A 21566-nucleotide genomic window follows, 5' to 3' on the forward strand; every position below is an offset into this window, starting at 1 on the left:
TGTTAAAATATGATGATTAACAGTACCCCGGGAGTGTTGCTTAATTGGTTTCACCTGTCGGGACACCTCATTGGTTCTTCTCTGTGGGCACCCCACCTCCTCCTCCATGCCACCCCCACCCCACCCCCAGTGGAGCCCAGAATGCAGCAGGGTTTCAGCTTGTATGTGGGATTTAGCTCGTCAGAAGCTCAGGGTCACCTCCACTCCCCCTCACTTTGAAATGGACCCCTGGTGGCAGCTCCTGGGAGAGCCCAGTGATGTCTCTATCAGCCTGTCAAAAGAGATAGCCTGGGGCTCCATCAGGTCCCCCTGAGCCAATCAAACTCTTCACAAAGCACAGATAGATGCTCTTTCACCAGCGTGCTACTGCAGAGGAAGGAGATCACCCGCCCTACCGCCCGACTGGGATGCTCAGCACACCAATCAGCTAGAACAAACTTCCAGTGCTGGGGTCCAGGGCTCGCCTCAGCCAAAACTCTGCTCAAACTAGGGCTATTTTTAAGTGTTCCTTGATTATTTATTTACTCTTTCTTTGAATGAGCAGATCTGAGAACACACCAACTAAACAATAAGTTACTTCAAAAGCCTACTGTGTGGAGATCCAACGACAAAAATAACTCTGATAACATGTTATATGATTAAAGTTCCACTGGTACATGAGCAAGAAATACGCCATAAGGATTTTATCCAATATGTGCATAGTCTGGAAATGTCATGAGGAATCGATTTCCCATTAAAAAGAGATTGTAATTTGTCAAAGGCAATGAAAGAGCCAGTTAATGTAGGCCCATCAAGGATAAAACTGTTTGAAAATCATCACATTCAAATCTAATGCATACAAGATCTAAAACAATCTTCTAAACACACCAATAATCATCTCTAAGTAACATCACATCAATGTTTGAGGCTAATCGTTGTGAATAATTTGAAGATGCCTCAAAGCAAACCGTGAAAGACCCTCTGAGGATTATGTCTGATGGAGTAGGGAGCATATGTTACTCTTCCAGGAACTCCATCATGGAGAGAAAGACTATCCCCTGTGTGTAGCCAACATTTGGTAGTTGAGGTGATTTTAGTGGAAACGTGAAGCATTAAGTGCTGAAGATGAAGAATACTCTCTGTGAGATGAGCGGCCGCTCATTTGGACCCTGTTATTGTGAGAAGACAACAAAAGCACTGCATTAGCCACTGCGCCGGACCGACATACAGGGCTTTGATGTGAGCTCGGTAACCAAGGCACAGCGGTGGCCGATGCATGAGCTCTGTTCCAATGAGTGTGTTGTGTAATCAGATGTATTTACTGTGTATTCAGGGAGAGAAGTGGTGTGATCCATTCCCAGTGCAGTTAGGAAGAAAATCATTGTGGAGCAACTACAGTTTGAGATTGGATTTTTCGAGGTTTTACAATTCATCACATTTTCATTTGAGAATTGACAAATAAGAAAGACATCAAAACAGGAAACATGAGAAGTTGCACTAGAGTATCAAAGTTACATGTGTCTAACTTTCCTTTGAATCTGTTCAGAAAATCAATTCTTCATAATACAAAATATTTGATCAAAGGGATTGTACAGAGTTGATTTTACAAATTAAAATAATGATATGCACCTTGAATATAAAAGGCTTTGTAGTAAACAGTTATCGGCCGACATAAAAAGAGAACCATAAAAATACAAAATTAATGCCTGTAATACTTTACCTAAAGTCTATATTTGAGAGATCAATTTAAATTGGTAGGAATGTACAAAGTACAAAGTATTAAATGGATTTAGCACACCCACAGTATTACATATACCAATTTGCCCTTATATGAAAATAAAATGAAAATGATTCAAAGCATTGCAGCGGTTCAGTTATACTACTCAAACCAATAAAAGCCAAACAGCAGAGGTCTGAGTTAAACCAAACTTTCTAGCTCTCATTCTTTTTCTAAAATGCATGAATGGATGCGGGCAGACGGCGTCTCTGGCTCTGTGATTGACAGCTCCATGTGCTGCCTCCCTAGCCGGTGCAGTGCACAGCCCCTGTCAGGGTGGCAGACACACAAACGGGAGAGCGGCTGACTGCACCCCCACAGCAGGGGGCACGGGAGAGGGGGAGCAGGCGGTGAGGGGTCGCAGGTTCTGCTGGCACTGGAGCGTTGCCATCGTAGCGGACTGGGCCGTGCCATTTTCAAAAGGAGCCCGGGCCTTTCATCCAGCATGTCCGAGGGGCTTACCTTCTCCTCCGTGGCGGGCTCTGGACGCTGGGCGCTCTCAGCTCGCTGTACTGCACCTGTAAAAACAAACAGGAGTTTGGTCGGAGGCAGGTAATCTGAGCTCAGTGGAGCGCACGGTAATGGCTCCCCCGAGGAGAGCTGGTGCAGGGGAAAGCGAGGCGGGCTTGCCTGTAATGAATCATTTTTTAAACACAGGAGCAGAGGGGATTAATCACAGGGAGGAAGGATTTGAGAAGTCAAGGGTTCCGTACCAGCGCACTCCCCCCTCCTCTGCCACAATCGCAATATTAGAAGCAGACATCAACTGTTGAGAAGACCTGCCAGTGAGGGAGTTGTAAAACTGCATAATCGCTCATTGCAAGTTGTGTCCTTTTGGAGAAAACTTTGTACGAAGCCAAGAATAGCCTCAGCCAGGGGTTTCTTAACTAGAGTAGCAACTGGCATCAATGGGATGTTGAATTTTAGAAGCTTCAATGGGAACTAAAATTTGACTTTGATTTCATCCGAGAAAAGAGACCTGCCACTTTGACATTTTAACTTTAAACCCCAGTTTCCTTTCAGTTATGTTTGCAGAATTATGCTCAACATCAAAGATTTCAGGTTTACACAGATTCCTACACGTCCTAACATATTTGTAACAGAAATCAAGGCTAAAAGTCTAGAATTAAACTTCCAAATTGGAACTTACTATGGCAAATGGTTGAAAAACTAAGTATCTAAAATATCTTTGTCCAATTTTGTAGTCTCTACTGAAAGTAAAAGGCCCCAAAAATTAATCAAAACAACCATAATGTGAAACCAATTGATAGTTGGAAAAAGATTTAAAAACTTGACAAAATGAAGTTAGAAGAAAAATTGCTTTCAAAAGCATTTTTGTTGTTGCTACAACAATAACATGGTTCTGTTGAATCAAGGTAGAGAATCCATACTAATTACCAAACCCTGATTATTAGAATGGGAGATGGAATGAATGAGGGAACAAAGTGACTGCCGTCTGCATCAGAACATGAAACTGTTAGAACTAACAGATGCTTCTTATTTCAGGACAGACAAGCTCCTGTCAGAAGTCCCGGTTTGGGGGGGGGGCTTTGTAGATTTGCACAGGCACTAATTGCCAAGTAATTTTGCTGTGAGACAGGAGCCTGTTTCCAGCCTTTGTAATATGGCTAGACTGTGTCCATACCTCGGCCTATCTAAGGGTTGGAGTTCTAAGGTAATAACTATTGTTATGGTTCTTGTCTTTGTCTTGTTCGGCAGATTATTATTCACAAAACTTTATCTACTGATGAGTCATTATGAATGTTTTGTTTTGTTATGTACCCACCATCCATGACATAGTTCATCTGTAAACTAGACTAAAAAGTATTGTCCCAATGGAGTCATTTTTAAAACTTTAACAATGTGTCACATAAAAGATGTAAGACATAAAATATGGCAAAACTAAATGCATTCATCTTGTTGTTTTGCCAACTTTACTCAGCCCAAAAAAATCACATAGGCTTCTCTCCAACATCACTGAACATTTGGCAATAACTCTCAGAGTGACAACATCAAGGGGGCAGTGGAGAAAGAGACAGGGGTTCATTGTCTTTCTAGATCCAGACAGTCACGTATCCTAGCTGACTACTGTTTGTGGAGCACTGTACCTGGGAGAGGAAGACACTGTTTGCTGCTCCGTTTCCTGCCCACACTCAGCCTCTCTCAGTCAGAGAACAGAGAGAGAACAGGATGAACACCCAATACCACGTACCCCGACAGCACCCTGCCCTGGCAGCTATCTGCTACCAGCCCTGTGATGTAACGGCAAATGACATATCAGCCATGGCTAATATATGATCACATATGGCAGCCAGCAGGATGGCCGGGTCTCACGACTACATTAATTGACTCCCCCACCCTGATGTGGCGGGGCCACGTCAGAGTGTCTAAGCTGACACAGAGCTGGTCACACTAGCCACAGACAACCACAGACGTCAGGGGCCCTCCGCCGGCCCCTGGCCAATCACAGGCCCCGACACCACAGCGCTTTTATCACAGAGACAAAACTGCTAATCAGGGACGAGGCTGGAGCGATATGGCGGAGGACAGATCAGAGCAGACCCCATCCAGGCAACGGGGCAACTGAATTAAACCACCGCCAGAAATAATTGGGCCAGGGGTGCTTTAAACACGTGAGTTCATTAATAATCAAACAAAGCCAGAGGATATATTTCCCCAACACTTGAGAATTCTGTTAGAGCAAATAATGCAGATATCTTCAGGGAATTCCCTACCTCTATGTGTATGTGAAATTGAACCCTTACCTTTTGAACATCAGAAGGCACCCTCTTGAGGAAATCCAGTATTTCATTATTGTCAATGGCATACGGGTTGCGTAGCTTCTTGGTAAATTTGTTAACGCCTGTGAAAACAAGGACACATTAATAAATAAAGGTGTCATCGAGACCTGCATATTTTTACAAGGAGAAAACAATTTTGCGACCCCATCCCAGCTCTTTCACCGCTGTATGAGAAATTGCACCTTGTGATGGTATTAAATTGATCACTGGGACTAAATTGAATCTGTATATCAATAAGATGGTGGGGTTGTATGGACAGGGCATTGATATGTATCATCATAATAATACACTACATGATCAAAAGTCAGCTCATCGAACATCTCATTCCAAAATCATGGGCATTAATATGGAGTTGGTTTCCCCTTTGCTGCTATAACAGCTTCCACTCTTCTTAGGAAGGCTATCCACTATATGTTGGAACATTGCTGCTGGGACTGCAACAACAAGCACTGATGTTGGGCGATTAGGCTTGGCTCGAAGACCCCGAGTTACCTCTGCTGCAGAGGATAAGTTCATTAGAGTTACCAACCTCAGAAATTGCAGCCCAAATGCTTCAGAGTTCCAGTAACAGACACATCTCAACATCAACTGTTCAGAGGAGACTGTGTGAATCAGGCCTTCATGGTTGAATTGCTGCAAAGAAACCACTACTAAAGGACACCAATAAGAAGAGAGACTTGTTTGGGCCAAGAAACACGAGCAATGGACATTAGACCGTTGGAAATCTGTCCTTTGGTCTGAGTCCAAAATTGAGATTTTAGGTTCCAACCGCTGTCTTTGTGAGACGCAGAGTAGGTGAATGGATGATCTATGCATGTGTGGTTCTTACCGTGAAGCATGGAGGAAGAGGTGTGATGGTATGGAGGTGCTTTGCTGGTGACACTGTCTGTGATGTATTTAGAATTTAAGGCACACTTAACCAGAATGGCTACCACAGCATTCTGCAGCGATATGTCATCCCATCTGGTTTGCGCTTAGTGGGACTATCATTTGTTATTCAACAGGACAATGACCCAACACACCTCCAGGCTGTGTAAGGGCTATTTGACCAAGAAGGTGAGTGATGGAATGCTGCATCACAAGACCTGCCTCTACAATCACCCGACCTCAACCCAATTGATATGGTATGGGATGTGTTGGTCCGCAGAGTGAAGGACAAGCAGCCAACAAGTGCTCTGCATATGTGGGAACTCCTTCAAGAATTTTGGAAAAGCATTCCAGGTGAAGCTGGTTGAGAGAAAACCAAGAGTGTGCAAAGCTGTCATCAAGGAAAAGGGTGGCTACTTTGAAGAATCTAAAATTTAAAATATATTTAGATTTGTTTTACAATTCTTTGGTTACAACATTATTCCTTGTGTTATTCCATAGTTTTGATGTCTTCACTATTATTCTACAATGTAGAAAATAGTAAAAATAAAGAAAAACCCTTGAATGAGTACTGTAGGCATGTCCAAACTTTTGACTGGTACTGTATGTTGGCAGCTCAACAGTACAGAGAATACTGTAATGCAGGCAGCAGGTGCACAGTATCAGAAACATCCATAAGAGCTTTTGAACAGAGCCTGGTGGCTGACTGCAGAACATACATTTCAGTCCGTGTCCAAGGGCGACTCAGGTCCTCTGAGTACACATACAGTACTAAAGCCCGGAGCAGAGATTACCAATCTGCCTTCCCCCTATCACCACTCCACCCCAACCACCTTTTCATATTAGTCAAACAACCAAAACATTTCTTCTGTTTTCATTCAAATAAAGTTTATTCTTTATCTAATTTTCAATACTGTTATTTCCACCCATTTGGTTGCATTCCACACTCTTTCTAGAAAGCAAACAAATACCTCTAGGTTCTAATGAGACCATATATTCACTGCTAGCTACATCGCTTACCTCGACGTGTACACAAAGAACCTAAGGACCTAAATGTGTGCAGACGACATGAAAGGCTTGCGTTACAACCAGAGATGGGGGTTAACTGGGGAGTCAGGAGAGTGTATCAGTGCTGTTGTTTGATATGATTTTGGTATTGATTGTGTTGGAGGCCGTGTGGAAGTACAGTTAGTTGTGGGCTAACAGCTGGAGGAGGAGTGTCTGTTTCCCTCTGACCGCTGAGACGACTGTCTTTCTCTGTAGGACTGGAGCAGATAATGAGGGTTTACATCAGGTGCCTACACTGCCCAAGGACATCCTGTTTTATATACAGCATGATGCTCTCTGCCTTGCCGCTCGGCTTTGTTTTCTCACAGACCCTGAGCCTAGCCTCAGACTGGTCTGCTTACATCCCCCACTGAGTGAGCTCTGAGCACAATGGGCCTCTGGAGCTAGCAGCCTGAGCTCTGGGCATTACAGAGATGTGAGGATGGCTGTATGTTCAAATGACTTCAATGAAAAACACGTTATAATGATAATGGATATAAGTGCTATTCCCTGTAATTGTCTTCTTACAACAATGTTTGGCAGAAGGGGAAGCTATCCATTCCAAAATACAGTATGTACTATTCAAATAATGGTGTATATTTGACTTACCCCATATCAAGATAACGTAGCGCAGTGGGATGTAGTACAATGTTGCTGTTGCCACAAAGAGAACCAAGCAGGCCAGGCAGGACAGGAAGGGCACAGACCAGTTGAATGTGCTGTGGATGAAATATTACATCAAATAAAGTCAGAATATCATTATGACTAAGAGGATACAAGATACTGCACAATCAATAATGTAGTTGCTAGCCAAAGCCGTATACACCCACATTAACAGAGAATATTGAACTCCAGTATACTGTAATGTGTTATGAAACATTTCCAAAACTTTAAATGTAAAACTTACTTCTTGACTCTTTCCCCGATGCATGCGATTTCATCCAAAATGTTTTGGACAGTGATGACGATCTCCTGGACCATATGGATTTTGTCCATCAGTCCCTTTTTCCCTGATTCCTAAAAACACAAAGGCACTGATGAGGTCTACTGTGCTGCATGTCAATTGTTTGAGGAAGCAGACAAAGCCCAGTTTATCTCTGCTGTGCTATCATGAGTAATTGATCTATTGAATAGCCTATAATGAGCAAACGATGTCTCTTCAGACTATGCTTTTGAAAATGAGGCAGATTCAATGTTGAAAAGCTGTCATGAGGATGACTGAGATTTCCACTTTTGTCTGCCACAAACAATGGAAGTACTCTACATCTAAAACACAGATTAACTGGAGGATGAGAAAGACATAAAATGGCCATCAGTAATCAGGCAGCAGGCCAGATGACCTAGACAGGAAGAGCAGACAGAGGATGTATGGTGCAACTTGTAAGGGAGTCCAATCCCACAAGTCTCCATACAGCGGGTTTGGACTTGTTCTGCCTGTGCTATCCCACCCACCTCTATACTCAGTCTGTTTGTCGGTCTGTCCTCACACCTCTCTATGTGTGTGAGGGAGAAGTGGCTCAGCCACCCCAGAGCGCGGGGTTGTAATCATTGGATGTATTCTCACTCATATACAACTCTCATATCATGTGAATGGACTACGGCAATGTCCACCTTCATCACCAACAAAGTGTATATATATAGTGTTATAGTGTTCATTTTGTATTGATATATAAATATCACAGTGCAAACATTGTGATATGATACAGACATCTTATATAGACCAGATGGCCATGGTATAGGAAGGTGTCAGTCAATTTCAGTGTGTGTGTGCGTGTGTGTGTGTGTGTGGGGGGGGATATATTCTCAGGCTTGTCTTGAGTTGAATTAGACATGATCAGATGAGTGCTGCTAACAGCAGAGGAGAAGCAGCGCTGGGAAGCTTTCCAGAAGGAGAGGCTGGAGATGATAACACCAGTAATGCAAGCTAAAGAGGGCTGAGAAGACTCACATCAAAAGGAGGACATAATGACAGGAATGATGACAGAGAAGAGCGAGGGAGAGAGAGGGGAGGTATCTGATGGAGTCTAACAGGAGGCTTGAGGATGTCTATATGTTTGTGTTAGAAGGCAGTTCCAGCCCCAGCCTGGGCTCAGTGACAGTGTCCAGACAGAATGCTTTTATCAGTCTCATGAGGCAGCCCCTGGGAAAACACACTGTCCGCCAGGCAGCACAGAGCAGCGAGACTCCCCACTGTCAGTCCCCAGTCTCCTCCACAACAACCACAGGAAGAGAGCAGTTCCCACGAGGCCGCTGGAAATATCTCAAATATGCTCTCTCAGAGATCCTTGAAGAGATTATTATCCCATAGTGTAATACAATAGAGAGAGAGGGATAGTACTGTAGCCTATCATCCAATAGAATAGATTACTATCCCATAGTGTAATACAATAGAGAGAGAGATAGTACTGTAGCCTATCATCCAATAGAATAGATTACTATCCCATAGTGTAATACAATAGAGAGAGAGGGATAGTACTGTAGCCTATCATCCTATAGAATAGATTACTATCCCATAGTGAGAGAGAGAGGGATAGTACTGTAGCCTATCATCCTATAGAATAGATTACTATCCCATAGTGTCATACAATAGAGAGAGGGATAGTAAGCCTATCATCCTATAGAATAGATTACTATCCCATAGTGTAATACAATAGAGAGAGAGATAGTACTGTAGCCTATCATCCAATAGAATAGATTACTATCCCATAGTGTAATACAATAGAGAGAGAGGGATAGTACTGTAGCCTATCATCCTATAGAATAGATTACTATCCCAGTGTCATACAATAGAGAGAGAGGGATAGTACTGTAGCCTATCATCCTATAGAATAGATTACTATCCCATAGTGTAATACAATAGAGAGGGATAGTACTGTAGCCTATCATCCTATAGAATAGATTACTATCCCATAGTGTCATACAATAGAGAGGGATAGTACTGTAGCCTATCATCCTATAGAATAGATTACTATCCCATAGTGTCATACAATAGAGAGAGAGAGATAGTACTGTAGCCTATCATCCTATAGAATAGATTACTCTCCCATAGTGTCATACAATAGAGAGGGATAGTACTGTAGCCTATCATCCTATAGAATAGATTACTATCCCATAGTGTCATACAATAGAGAGAGAGAGATAGTACTGTAGCCTATCATCCTGTAGAATAGATTATTATCCCATAGTGTAATACAATAGAGAGAGAGATAGTACTGTAGCCTATCATCCTATAGAATAGATTATTATCCCATAGTGTAATACAATAGAGAGGGAAGGATAGTACTGTAGCCTATCATCCTATAGAATAGATTATTATCCCATAGTGTAATACAATAGAGAGAGAGAGATATTACTGAAGAGTATCATCCTATAGAATAGATTATTATCCCATAGTGTAATACAATAGAGAGGAATAGTACTGTAGCCTATCATCCTATAGAATAGATTACTATCCCATAGTGTAATACAATAGAGAGAGAGGGATAGTACTGTAGCCTATCATCCTATAGAATAGATTACTATCCCATAGTGTCATACAATAGAGAGAGAGGGATAGTACTGTAGCCTATCATCCTATAGAATAGATTACTATCCCATAGTGTAATACAATAGAGAGGGATAGTACTGTAGCCTATCATCCTATAGAATAGATTACTATCCCATAGTGTCATACAATAGAGAGGGATAGTACTGTAGCCTATCATCCTATAGAATAGATTACTATCCCATAGTGTCATACAATAGAGAGAGAGAGATAGTACTGTAGCCTATCATCCTATAGAATAGATTACTCTCCCATAGTGTCATACAATAGAGAGGGATAGTACTGTAGCCTATCATCCTATAGAATAGATTACTATCCCATAGTGTCATACAATAGAGAGAGAGAGATAGTACTGTAGCCTATCATCCTGTAGAATAGATTATTATCCCATAGTGTAATACAATAGAGAGAGAGAGATAGTACTGTAGCCTATCATCCTATAGAATAGATTACTATCCCATAGTGTCATACAATAGAGAGAGAGAGATAGTACTGTAGCCTATCATCCTGTAGAATAGATTATTATCCCATAGTGTAATACAATAGAGAGAGAGAGATAGTACTGTAGCCTATCATCCTATAGAATAGATTATTATCCCATAGTGTAATACAATAGAGAGGGAAGGATAGTACTGTAGCCTATCATCCTATAGAATAGATTATTATCCCATAGTGTAATACAATAGAGAGAGAGAGATAGTACTGAAGAGTATCATCCAATAGAATAGATTACTATCCCATAGTGTAATACAATAGAGAGAGAGAGATAGTACTGTAGCCTATCATCCAATAGAATAGATTATTATCCCATAGTGTAATACAATAGAGAGAGAGAGATAGTACTGAAGAGTATCATCCTATAGAATAGATTATTATCCCATAGTGTCATACAATAGAGAGAGAGATAGTACTGAAGAGTATCATCCTATAGAATAGATTATTATCCCATAGTGTCATACAATAGAGAGAGAGATAGTACTGAAGAGTATCATCCTATAGAATAGATTATTATCCCATAGTGTCATACAATAGAGAGAGAGAGATAGTACTGAAGAGTATCATCCTATAGAATAGATTATTATCCCATAGTGTCATACAATAGAGAGAGAGAGATAGTACTGTAGCCTATCATCCTATAGAATAGATTATTATCCCATAGTGTCATACAATAGAGAGAGAGAGATAGTACTGAAGAGTATCATCCTATGTATCATAGTTTTATAGAAGAGAAACGGTCTGCAGCAAGACAAAAAAAAACTCCAACCTCAGTCTAATGTGAATGCAGAATGCGTATCATTTACTTCACATTAGGTGTTAATTTAGCTCTTTCTCCTGAGCTCTGAGTCACAGCAGAGGAAACTGTTTGTGCCTGCTAAAAAGCCATTAAGATCCATGTCTGTGTGCTCCTGATGGACAGAGAGCTGCGCACGGGGAAATGAGAGCTCACTGGATAGCCTCATCAGTTAGAGATATGAAAGGGAATCTGAGCCTATCTAAAATTGATTAAGGCCCCCTAAACATGAATTAGGATTCAAATCTGATAAAGTCTGATATGAACTCTTATTTAGAACAGATAGGACTGTGTGCACAAGGTAGATGTAGCCAAAGATGACTTAGGTGAAGAAAAATAAACAATAAGAATAAGAATAATTGAGGTTCCTTTGAAAAAAAAAGAATCCAAATGATATGTACTTTAAAGTATGCATCAATAAGCTGTCATGATTATCACCTTTCATCTCCCTTGAAGTCCTCCATCTCCTCAGTGATGAGCATTGGAAGTCCTTTACTACATCACTCATTTGATGATATTATTTATCTTCGTTCATTTTCCCTTTTAGCCGCCTACAAAATTGTTCTGTGCTGCTGGTAAACAAAAATAAATAAAATGGCTTCCTTTGAAGTGAAAGGGATGGGTATACTGGTGGGGATGGACCACATAAATCATAAATGTGTACTGATTAGGAAACCTGTGTCAAATCATATTCTCATTTCAGATCAAATTGTAAAAGCTATACCTTTTAAAGGGAACAGATTTGATCTCCTGCACAAAGGTAAATAGAAAATGTGGTTTCACAGGCATGTGGGGCATAATAAACTGCTGAAAAAAAGTTAATTTAACATTGCTTTAATTTGAATAAATGGAACCAAATTTGAATATTCATTCAAAGCTTGAATGAATATTTTCTAGTGACTTATTCCACAAAGAAGAGAAACGTTAATCTTAATGTAAAACACCTGTGATTTTGACGTGGATTCTTTTATGATATTAAAACGAGCTAACAAACAAATGGATACACAAACAAATGTGTGAGGAGTGAGCAGCTCCCAGAGGCAGTATCTGATACATACCTCCCATAATGCACATCACTGACTATGACATCAGCAGTCTGTCTAGCTGTTGTGCTGAAGGTGACCCAGTGGTGACTAGGGTCTGTGGGGGTAAGGGACAGCACCCCTTCAGCTCAGTCTGTCACCCCCTCAACCCACCTACCCAACCCCCTGCTCCCCTGGGCAATGCTTGAGGAGCAACACTCCCCCCTATTTACCCTGGACCAGCCATACCAGCCAGGGGCCATAGAAGACCTGTTTTATCTTCTCTGTTCATTGTGGTGGAGATCTATGGGCTTGTTTTGCTTTTCTAGTTTTTTTAATGTTATTTAATAAATATTGTCCATCTACACAATTGATACCTAAGGCCAAATGGAAGTCACTTTGGCCACACATCATTTGTAAGCTGTCTTTTTCCCTGAGGACAGATTTGTTCAGAGAGAGAGATCTGTTGTGTATTATCCTGATGTAACGTAGCCGGGCCTTTCGTGTCCCTTTAACGTCATGCTCTCACATTCCAACTGCTCTATCGGAAGTTTACATATCTCCTTCCTCCAGGGGAAAACAGGGAAAAAACATTTGAGTGGCAATGGTAACCTTCTCAGAGGGAATAGCCTTTATTCACTTCTTAGCGAAAGGACTACAATAAAAAAATAGTGCGTTTGAAGTCATGAAATTTAACACTGATCACTCTTTAACCCCAAATAGTTTGAAAGAGCACTTTGATATGAAGTGTAAAGCTATATTGCTTGGTCTGTCTGCCTGATATCACATTTAAGTGACAGCAAAACCATAACACGACTTTCAAATAAGCCACTTTAAATTAAAGCTGACATCTTAAAACAAACACAGGCAACTGCTTAATTAGTCAATGAAAGCAGATATTTCATTTTCACAGAGTGTGAATGGGCTTAGTGGGCTCACGTTAAACCTTTCAGAGAGGACTTCAAGGAACAAGAATGATTTGGTTTAAGCCGATACACTGAGCTCCACAACACATGGACATGTATTTGGAAAAATCTACTCCCTGCTTTTTAAAAACGTACTTATTTTTTAATCTAAAGGAGAAAACAAACAGAGAATAAAAATATAAAAAAGCCAAATCATTGAGGATGAGTGAAATTATAAAGACCTGCTACTAATGATCCTATTCAGTAGTAGAAGTATTAAAAGCAACAAAAGCAGCACCTCCTCATTCACTATTCATACAAACACACAATTGTCATATCATTACTATTTGTTTGGGGACTGGGTTGTCTTTTCTAAGCTATGATTACAAACGCAGTGCAACTAAGTGTAAGCTGTATTATGTGTATGCACACATACCATGAATTAGCCTGTGCTTTCAGACAGGATTTGGAGGACAGGCCTGTTTTTTAGCAGAGGTTGTTCCTCTCCGTAGATGATGGTAGCCCCCGGTGATCACAACAGAATATATTAAGCACATTATGGATATGATTCCTGGGCCCTGGCGCACTGCAGAGGGGTCATTGCTTGGAGGCTTTGCATGAGCTCCACACTTCCCCACTTCTCCACCATAAAGCAATAATACACATCCCATTAACTCTTGTCTCTCCTAACCAAAATGAAGGGAAATGTCTAGATAAGAGGAACAAGGAGGAAAAGACATGACACTTTTGTCTTCTTCTTTTGGTGTGGGCAGCAGTGGAGGCTGGTGGGAGGAGCTATAGGAGGATGGGCTCATTGTAATGGCTGGAATGGAATAAATGGAACGTCCACTGGTGGACAGGTATTCAAATAATTGTTTTGGTATTATCAAGTTCAGATGAACAATTATAAATAAGGCCTCATTATGAATATAGAGATCCAATTGTTTAAGCGACTGATAATCTTGATAGAACAGTAAGTACATGCTCTTAGCCTCTGTCACGTTCTGACCTTTATTTCCTTCGTTTTGTATATATTTAGTATGGTCAGGGCGTGAGTTGGGTGGGCAGTCTATGTTTGATTTTCTATGATTTGGGATTTCTATGTTTTGGCCTAGTATGGTTCTCAATCAGAGGCAGGTGTCATTAGTTGTCTATGATTGAGAATCATACTTAGGTAGCCTGGGTTGCACTGTTTGTTTGTGGGTGATTGTCTATGTTGATGGCTTGTTTCAGCGCAGCTCGCATTAGCTTCACGGTTGTTATTTTGTTTACTGTATTTTTGTATAGTGTTTCGGTGTTCAGTTCTTTCTTTAATTAAAACATTCAACATGAACACATATCACGCCGCATATTGGTCTTCCGATCCTTCTCGCCTCTCCTCTTCAGATGAAGAGGAGGACGACCGTGACAGCCTCATTTGTTATTGTAGGGAAAAGGTTAGTCTCATAGTAACTATCCCGTTTACAAAGTCTCGTGAGAAAATCTTCACTCGCTGCTAATATCTCCAACGACAGACAAACGTCAATAAATGATGCAGTTTAGCGTAGATTTGGAGTTTAAAAGGGCTGGGTCACTGCGGCAGAGCACATTTGTAGTGATACTGAATACTCAATGAAATAGACTGCAGATGCTGAAGGAAATGTGTTTGTTCACATGCTATTACTGTTTACCTACAGTCTGTCCTAATTTTGAATGCATGAAATGTTCTCTTCTTGGGTAAAGACAAGCTTCTGAGAAAGGATTTCCAGTGGAACTATGCAAAAGTCCCAACTAGAACTTGTACAGCTGGCATACAGAATATACTATAGAATAGTCCAAAATTAAGGAAATAAAATACCTTCTCATCTTCCTCCTCATCATCGGTCATGTTCATGTTCACCTACAAGAGAATGGAGAGAGGTAGTGTGTTTTCAAATGGACAAGGACACATGCGGGCACTGGAGCATTTTGAACAAACACCTAGTAATGAAATTCTGCTCTAGTACATATACCCCTATTGGGAGAGGCCTGTTTCCATAGAGACGGCATCACAGGGGTGACCTCACACAAAAGGAGAGGTGAAAGAGGGCCTTCCTCACAAGAGCACTGTCACAGCAAAGCAATCTAATTTCTTCACAACATAAACACAACAGAAAAACAGAAAGAGGAAAAAAACATTTAATTTGGATGCTGTTGCCTAGATCCCTTTACATCAAGTCATCCCTGACCCCTGCATGGTGCACACTGTGACATTGCCTGGGAACAGGGTTGTGTTACTGCCGGGCACAGGGTCACAGAGAGGTGAAAGAGGCTCCACACTGGATATGAGGGTGAATCCAGGCTTTAACATTTCCCGGGGACTGCATCTTTGCCAGCAGCCTCAAACAATCAGTGAGCTAGGGTTGGGGATGGGGACGATGCTGCAGGGAGGGGATGTTTGCAGGCCAAGGCCCCGGCCGTCGAGATGGCTTACAACACAGTGAAATTGGAGGGCATTGAGAAGTGTGAACAGCATTAACCTTTACAGACATGGCTAGGGGAGACTTGATTTCCATAACCTAGGCTTTGATACAGAGGAGATAGCCATGTTATCTTGAGAATGTACTCAATGCACTTTGGTCTACAACAGTATCTACACAACATCAATACAATGTTGTATGCTGAAATAATACTGTATTGGTATCCACATGGTAAATAAAATACATATATTTTTTATTAATACATTTAGCAAAAATGATGCTAACGGCATACTCTTGTCACGCCCTGATCTGTTTCACCTGTCCCTGTGATTGTTTCCACTCCTCCAGGTGTCGCTTATTTTCCCCAGTGTATTTATCCCTGTGTTTCCTGTCTCTCTGACCGGTGAGTGGGCCAGGAGAAACATGAAGAGCTGCTGTGACATTTGTAGTATAGACCAGAGCTGTATGGAGTACAGTACAGTATAGGAGACACTCACCAGGTCCTGATTGCTGCTGATCCTCTCTGTGGTGATCTGGAAGTAGTTCCAGCCAATAAGCAGCAGCAGGAAGAGAGGCAGCATGAAGAGCTCCCAGGCCCACACCGTCACTATGAAGATCTGGAAGGACAGGAAGGACAGGGTGGGAGAGGGGGAGACTCATGAACAACACGGATACAGCACGGCGGGTGGCACTGCCCTCATACAACATGGACCAGAACCCAAGCCCAGACATCACGGACACAATGTCCTCCTCCCACATCCCAGCATTCACCACTCAAAACAAACAATGGGTTTACCCACCACCCAAGCCCCATGAACAACACAGCAGACTGCAAAGCTATGCAACGACACTATACAGCAAGGTACCCCAACTGGCGGCCTAAGTTTTCTGAGCACAATGTTTTTTTCATTGTTGGACATAAGACTGTAAAAACACCAGCAAATCAGCTTCAAGGTATTCCCACGCATAACAGAGAGATATGTGATCATATACAAATGTAAGCAATGTTTGAAATATTATGTTCTAGTCAAATATTATATCTGTTGTTTTGGCTTCTTGTGATCAATTTGCAGTCTACAAATGATTTGTAATTATGTTCTGGTCCCCTGACCATCCGCACAAGAAAAGCAAATGTCCTGCGGCTGAATGTAGTTGATGATCACTGCTATACAGCATCACAGCCTCTTAGTGGCTGGGAAGTAAGAGACCTTTGGGAAGGATTTTTAATATTCCAAAATCCAATTTATTTACAGAGATAACATGTGCAGTGTCTCTTTCTGCAGAACAGAATGTCTGACAAGGGTAGGCTGTCTCTTATACAGCATATCTAACCCTCTTAGATTGGGAGGCATTTGGGCTGTCTGACTGTGACAAGGCGCATATGGCAACTGGAGGAGCATTTGCAACGTTTACCTCTCCACAGCGATGATAGTGAGAAAAGCCAAGACCCCTGGTAGAAATAAGATGGATCACACTGAATGAGTAATCCCTCATAATTCTGCAAAGGAGCGGCGCTAAGAACAGCGAACAACACCCACTGCACTTCACAGCAGAGCACTAATTGGACGGCTGCATTTAAACCCATTTAGTGACAGCCTAATGAGTCTGGCTCTAGCTGGAATTCTCCACTATGTGTGAGGAGGAGCGCACTAGCCAGTTGACGTGAAGAAATAAAAAATAGTGCTCCAAATTTAGTTTAAATCTATTACTGGGTAACACTTGGCGTAGACATTCATTTTACCAATTTCTGGCATTTTTTTTATTTTGTAATGGATATACGCCATTCTATAAATCAAATCACATTTTATTTGTCACGTGAGCGTGTAGACCTTACCATGAAATGCTTCCTTACAAGCCTTTAACCAACAATGCAGTTAAGAAAATAAGAGTTAAGAAAATACGAAATAAACTAAAGTTTCAAAAAGTAACACAATGAAATAACGTGGCTATATACAGGGGGTATTGATACCGAGTCAATGTGCGGGGGTACAGGTTAGTCGAGGTAATTGAAGTAATATGTACAAGTACTGTAGGTAGGGGTAAAGTGACTATGCATAGATAATAAACAGTGAGTAGCAGCAGCGTAAAAAAAGGGGGTCTATGCAAATAGTCCGGGTAGCCATTTGATTAGTTGTTTTGGGGGTAGAAGCTGTTAATAAGCAGCCTTTTGGACCTAGACTTGGTACTCCCATACTGCTTGCCGTGCGGTAGCAGAGAGAACAGTCTATGACTTGTGTGCCTGGAATCTTTGACAATTTTTAGGGCCTTCCTCTGACACCACCTGGTATAGAGGTCCTGAGTGGCAGGAAGCTGGGCCCCAGTGATGTACTGGGCTGTACGCACTACCCTCTGTAGTGCCTTGCGATCGGAGGCCGAGCAGTTGCCATAGCAGGCGGTGGTGCAACCAGGATGCTCTTGATGGTGCAGCTGTAGAACATTTTGAGGATCAGGGGACCATACCAAAACGTTTCAGTCTCCTGAGGGGGAATAGGCTTTGTCATGACCTCTTCACGACTGTCTTGGTGTATTTGGACCATAATAGTTTGTTGGTGATGTGGACTCCAAGGAACTTGAAGCTGTGTTGTTGCCTACCCTTACCACCTGGGTATAAAATACAATTTAATCTTTGAAAGGTTCAAAAACTCCTCTTTTCTTAAACTTTGTTTTCATGAGAAGAAGAACTTAACCAAAATGAAATAAGAATTGGGATGCCTGCACTCCAATAGCTCACTACAATAGCATGCTGTGCAGTCTGAGTGTGGACTGCTGGGGGCTTGTTACAGTAACAATATGTTTGACTTAGTCCTGAGACAGGATGTGAACCGGTGGGGCCTTCAGGCCTCCATTTGAGCCCTGTAAACAGCAGACTGGTCTTGTCATATCAGCCTGTCTCCAGCCCTACTGGCTCTGGGGCAGTCTACCTACTGCCACACAAGGCCTAGGTTCAATGGATTCAAACTGCCACCAGGGAAACGTGAACCATGAGTAATGCTGTAAACACTGGGCCCTCACAGCCCTAGGCTTTGTTCAATAATATCTGAGTAATGTGAAGTGTAGGAACAAGCAGTAACACGGTGGGATAACCAAGATGTGAAGGCCTAATATGAACAATATGTTACTGTAATTTCTCCAAAACAAATGAGTTGAATTATGCAGCGACAACTAACACTGGTGGGAAAACCTAAAGGTAAAAAATGAATATGCATGATGTGTGGAGGTAGCTTCAAAATGTCTCCTTTAGGTTATGAATAACCTACGTCATATGTTGTCACCTCTATTCGCATGAGGCTATTCTAAAGCGACACTGTTTTCAACCCACAGGAATTCAGCAGGCTGGCAGACAGGTAGCCTGTCATATCCAGAGTTTTCCCTTTAAAATAAAAAGAAAGGAATAAAATCTGCCTGGAAACTGACATGAGCCCAGCAGGAATGTTGAACCCCCTTGCCCTCCCTGCAAAAGCTGCTACATAAACCACTAAAGTCTAATTGCCTGGTCTCTGTCTTCCTGTGCGAGTCAACAGAGGGAGCCAATTCATTTCCTCCCAGGGAGCCGGCAGAGAGAATCTGTCACAGGTATTCATAATCGCCCACTAATGCAAATTTCAGCTCACCGCGCTCTGGCTTGGTGGACAAGATAAAAGCCTAGAGAAATACAATGCCTTTTGTATAAACTGAGTGCCTAAATGAGGGTATAAACCAAAACTGTCAGAAATATCTTCTCAATTCCTCCCTCTCGGTTTTTAAACACTAATACAAATGTTACTGTGAACATCTGGGAAAGCCTCTCGGATTCCTTCGCTCAGGCGCACAGAGCTGCCTCTGAGCCGCCAGATACCCCTCATTAATGAGCAGAGGTAGATTTTTCCTCCTGTCTCCTCACATTCTCTGCTGCTTCTGTGAAATGGAGATGGAACTAATTCCCCGCTAAGTGGTTTATGTTTTATTAGCGCCAAGCGTGAGTGATTAAAGGACGGTGTGGACAAAGTGCAACCTGTCAGGCTTAAGTGTAAATTTATATTGAAAATAATCCACCTTTTAATTGGCCTCAAAGTTGGGCTATATTTCATTTCAGTCTTGAGAGCCTTCCTACTGTATTTTCTATCCCGCTACAAATTACACATGACAACAGGAATCTTAATGTCCAAAATACTACAACACTAATATGTTACATGAGTGGTAAAGCAGTCATTTATTTCACCTAAAGGACATAAAGCAACAAACAGAAAGCAGGGAAGCTAATAATTAATGATCTACCTGAAAGGTACGTTTCCACACAGCAGAAATGGATAATGAACGACTTGTAATTGAACAAGTGTTAGTATGTCTGGGAGGAGTGTCTTTCATGTAGAAAACCTCCCTTGACAAACACCATTCAGCTGAAAAATGCCTGCATGGGGTGTCTAGGGGGAAAATAATGAATTAATAAAACTATTAGCGCGCGGTGGAGTAGGTGATGGAGATGTACTCTCCTTAGCCACCTGTAAGCGCCTGGAGAAGGACCGACCCTGGGCAGCGCCACTCTGCCAGTGGGGTTAACAACAGGCTGACAGATTTGTTTTATAGTGCCATTAATATGATTCCAGTAAATGCATTCTGCGCCTTCTCATGCAGATCCCCTGGCCAGCAGAATCCAGCACCTAATAATAAAGCACTCAGCGATTAAAAGTGTGAATAAAATAACTCTTAAAGCTGAGCAAGCATGGCAGCTCACACCACCCACACTCTCCCAGGAGGGGGAGAAGGGACCGCAGCAGGAACAAAAGGACAAAGATGCCCTCTCCAAGAGTTTCTACCATCCTGCAAATTGATTAATGGGAGAGAGGCCCAGTCTACCAACCCAGACTACTGACTGACAGACTTTAACACTAGACAGGAGGTCTGCCAAACCCGGCATGTCTACACAGCTTCATGTAAACATATACCACAGTATATACTGCATATGCCAACTAATGAAATGTGATGATATAGAGAATTATATTTAATCTTACAATTATAGCAATTATTACCAATAGCGTATCACTCATTAACCGGACATTACGCATGCGTTAAAGAGGACAAATACAATATTACTGTAAACAGCTCTAATGGGAAATATTTTCTCTTCTGTGTTCATCTCATATTTATCCGTGGTTGCGCTTGGAAAGCTACTGTGGCTAAGAGAAAAACTGAGGAGAGAGAGGAGAGAAGAAAGCCAACCAGCATTATGGCGGTCAGTCAGTGGGGATGTGGATGGATGCCAGATTACATGAACATAGCTGAATAAGTTTAACAAGGCTGACTACAGGCTCCAGGGCTCCAGGGGTATGTGTGTGTGTGTGTGTGTGTGTGTGTGTGTGTGTGTGTGTGTGTGTGTGTGTGCGTGGGACAGATCAAAATACCAAGATGTAAAAGGGGGGAAAACGTAATATAGATGTACTTTTCTGGGTGAAATCAAGGGCAGTAGGAGTAATCTGCATTGCTTCCTCAATTAAAATACAAAAAATTATAATAAATCAAAGGCCCCCACTGGCCAGGCTGGAACAGAGAGTCTGGTTGAGGGCTAATGTTGGGGATGCTACTCGGCGGCAGGCTTTAAAGCATGTGTAAACCTCGAGCAATGAGACATGTAATTTGTGGTGAGCTCGGGCCAATACGGGGACAGGCTTTCAGGGGGTGTCGGAGGCAGAGAGGAAGCAGATAAGATTTCTCTGCAGGGCAGGTAGAGTGTGTGGGCAGCCATGGTGCTCGGAGCTAACGCTGAATAAATATTTAAAATGTGCTCAGCTCAAGTCTTATCGACTCGGGAGAGCGAGAGCGATAAAGAGGGAGAGAAAAGAGAGAGATGCTGCATTCTACTGAGAGTGATAATGAGGGAGAGAAAAGAGAGAGATGCTGCATTCTACTGATAAAGAGGAG

The 21566-nt window shown here is 42.0% G+C and overlaps 1 protein-coding gene across 1 annotated transcript in view; it reads right to left on the bottom strand.

Annotated features, from left to right (window-relative positions):
• Window positions 1-1377: 1377 nt before the first annotated feature.
• Window positions 1378-21566, bottom strand: part of LOC135509363 (multiple C2 and transmembrane domain-containing protein 2-like) — a 42508-nt gene continuing 22319 nt past the window's right edge. The window contains 6 exon segments of the mRNA XM_064929964.1: window positions 1378-2274; window positions 4522-4619; window positions 7081-7190; window positions 7379-7488; window positions 15071-15112; window positions 16169-16288. Coding sequence (XP_064786036.1) covers window positions 2215-2274; window positions 4522-4619; window positions 7081-7190; window positions 7379-7488; window positions 15071-15112; window positions 16169-16288 — 540 coding nt within the window. The 3' untranslated portion in view covers window positions 1378-2214.

This window comes from Oncorhynchus masou, chromosome 22, assembly GCF_036934945.1.
Source record: "Oncorhynchus masou masou isolate Uvic2021 chromosome 22, UVic_Omas_1.1, whole genome shotgun sequence".
Taxonomy (NCBI): Eukaryota; Metazoa; Chordata; class Actinopteri; order Salmoniformes; family Salmonidae; genus Oncorhynchus; species Oncorhynchus masou.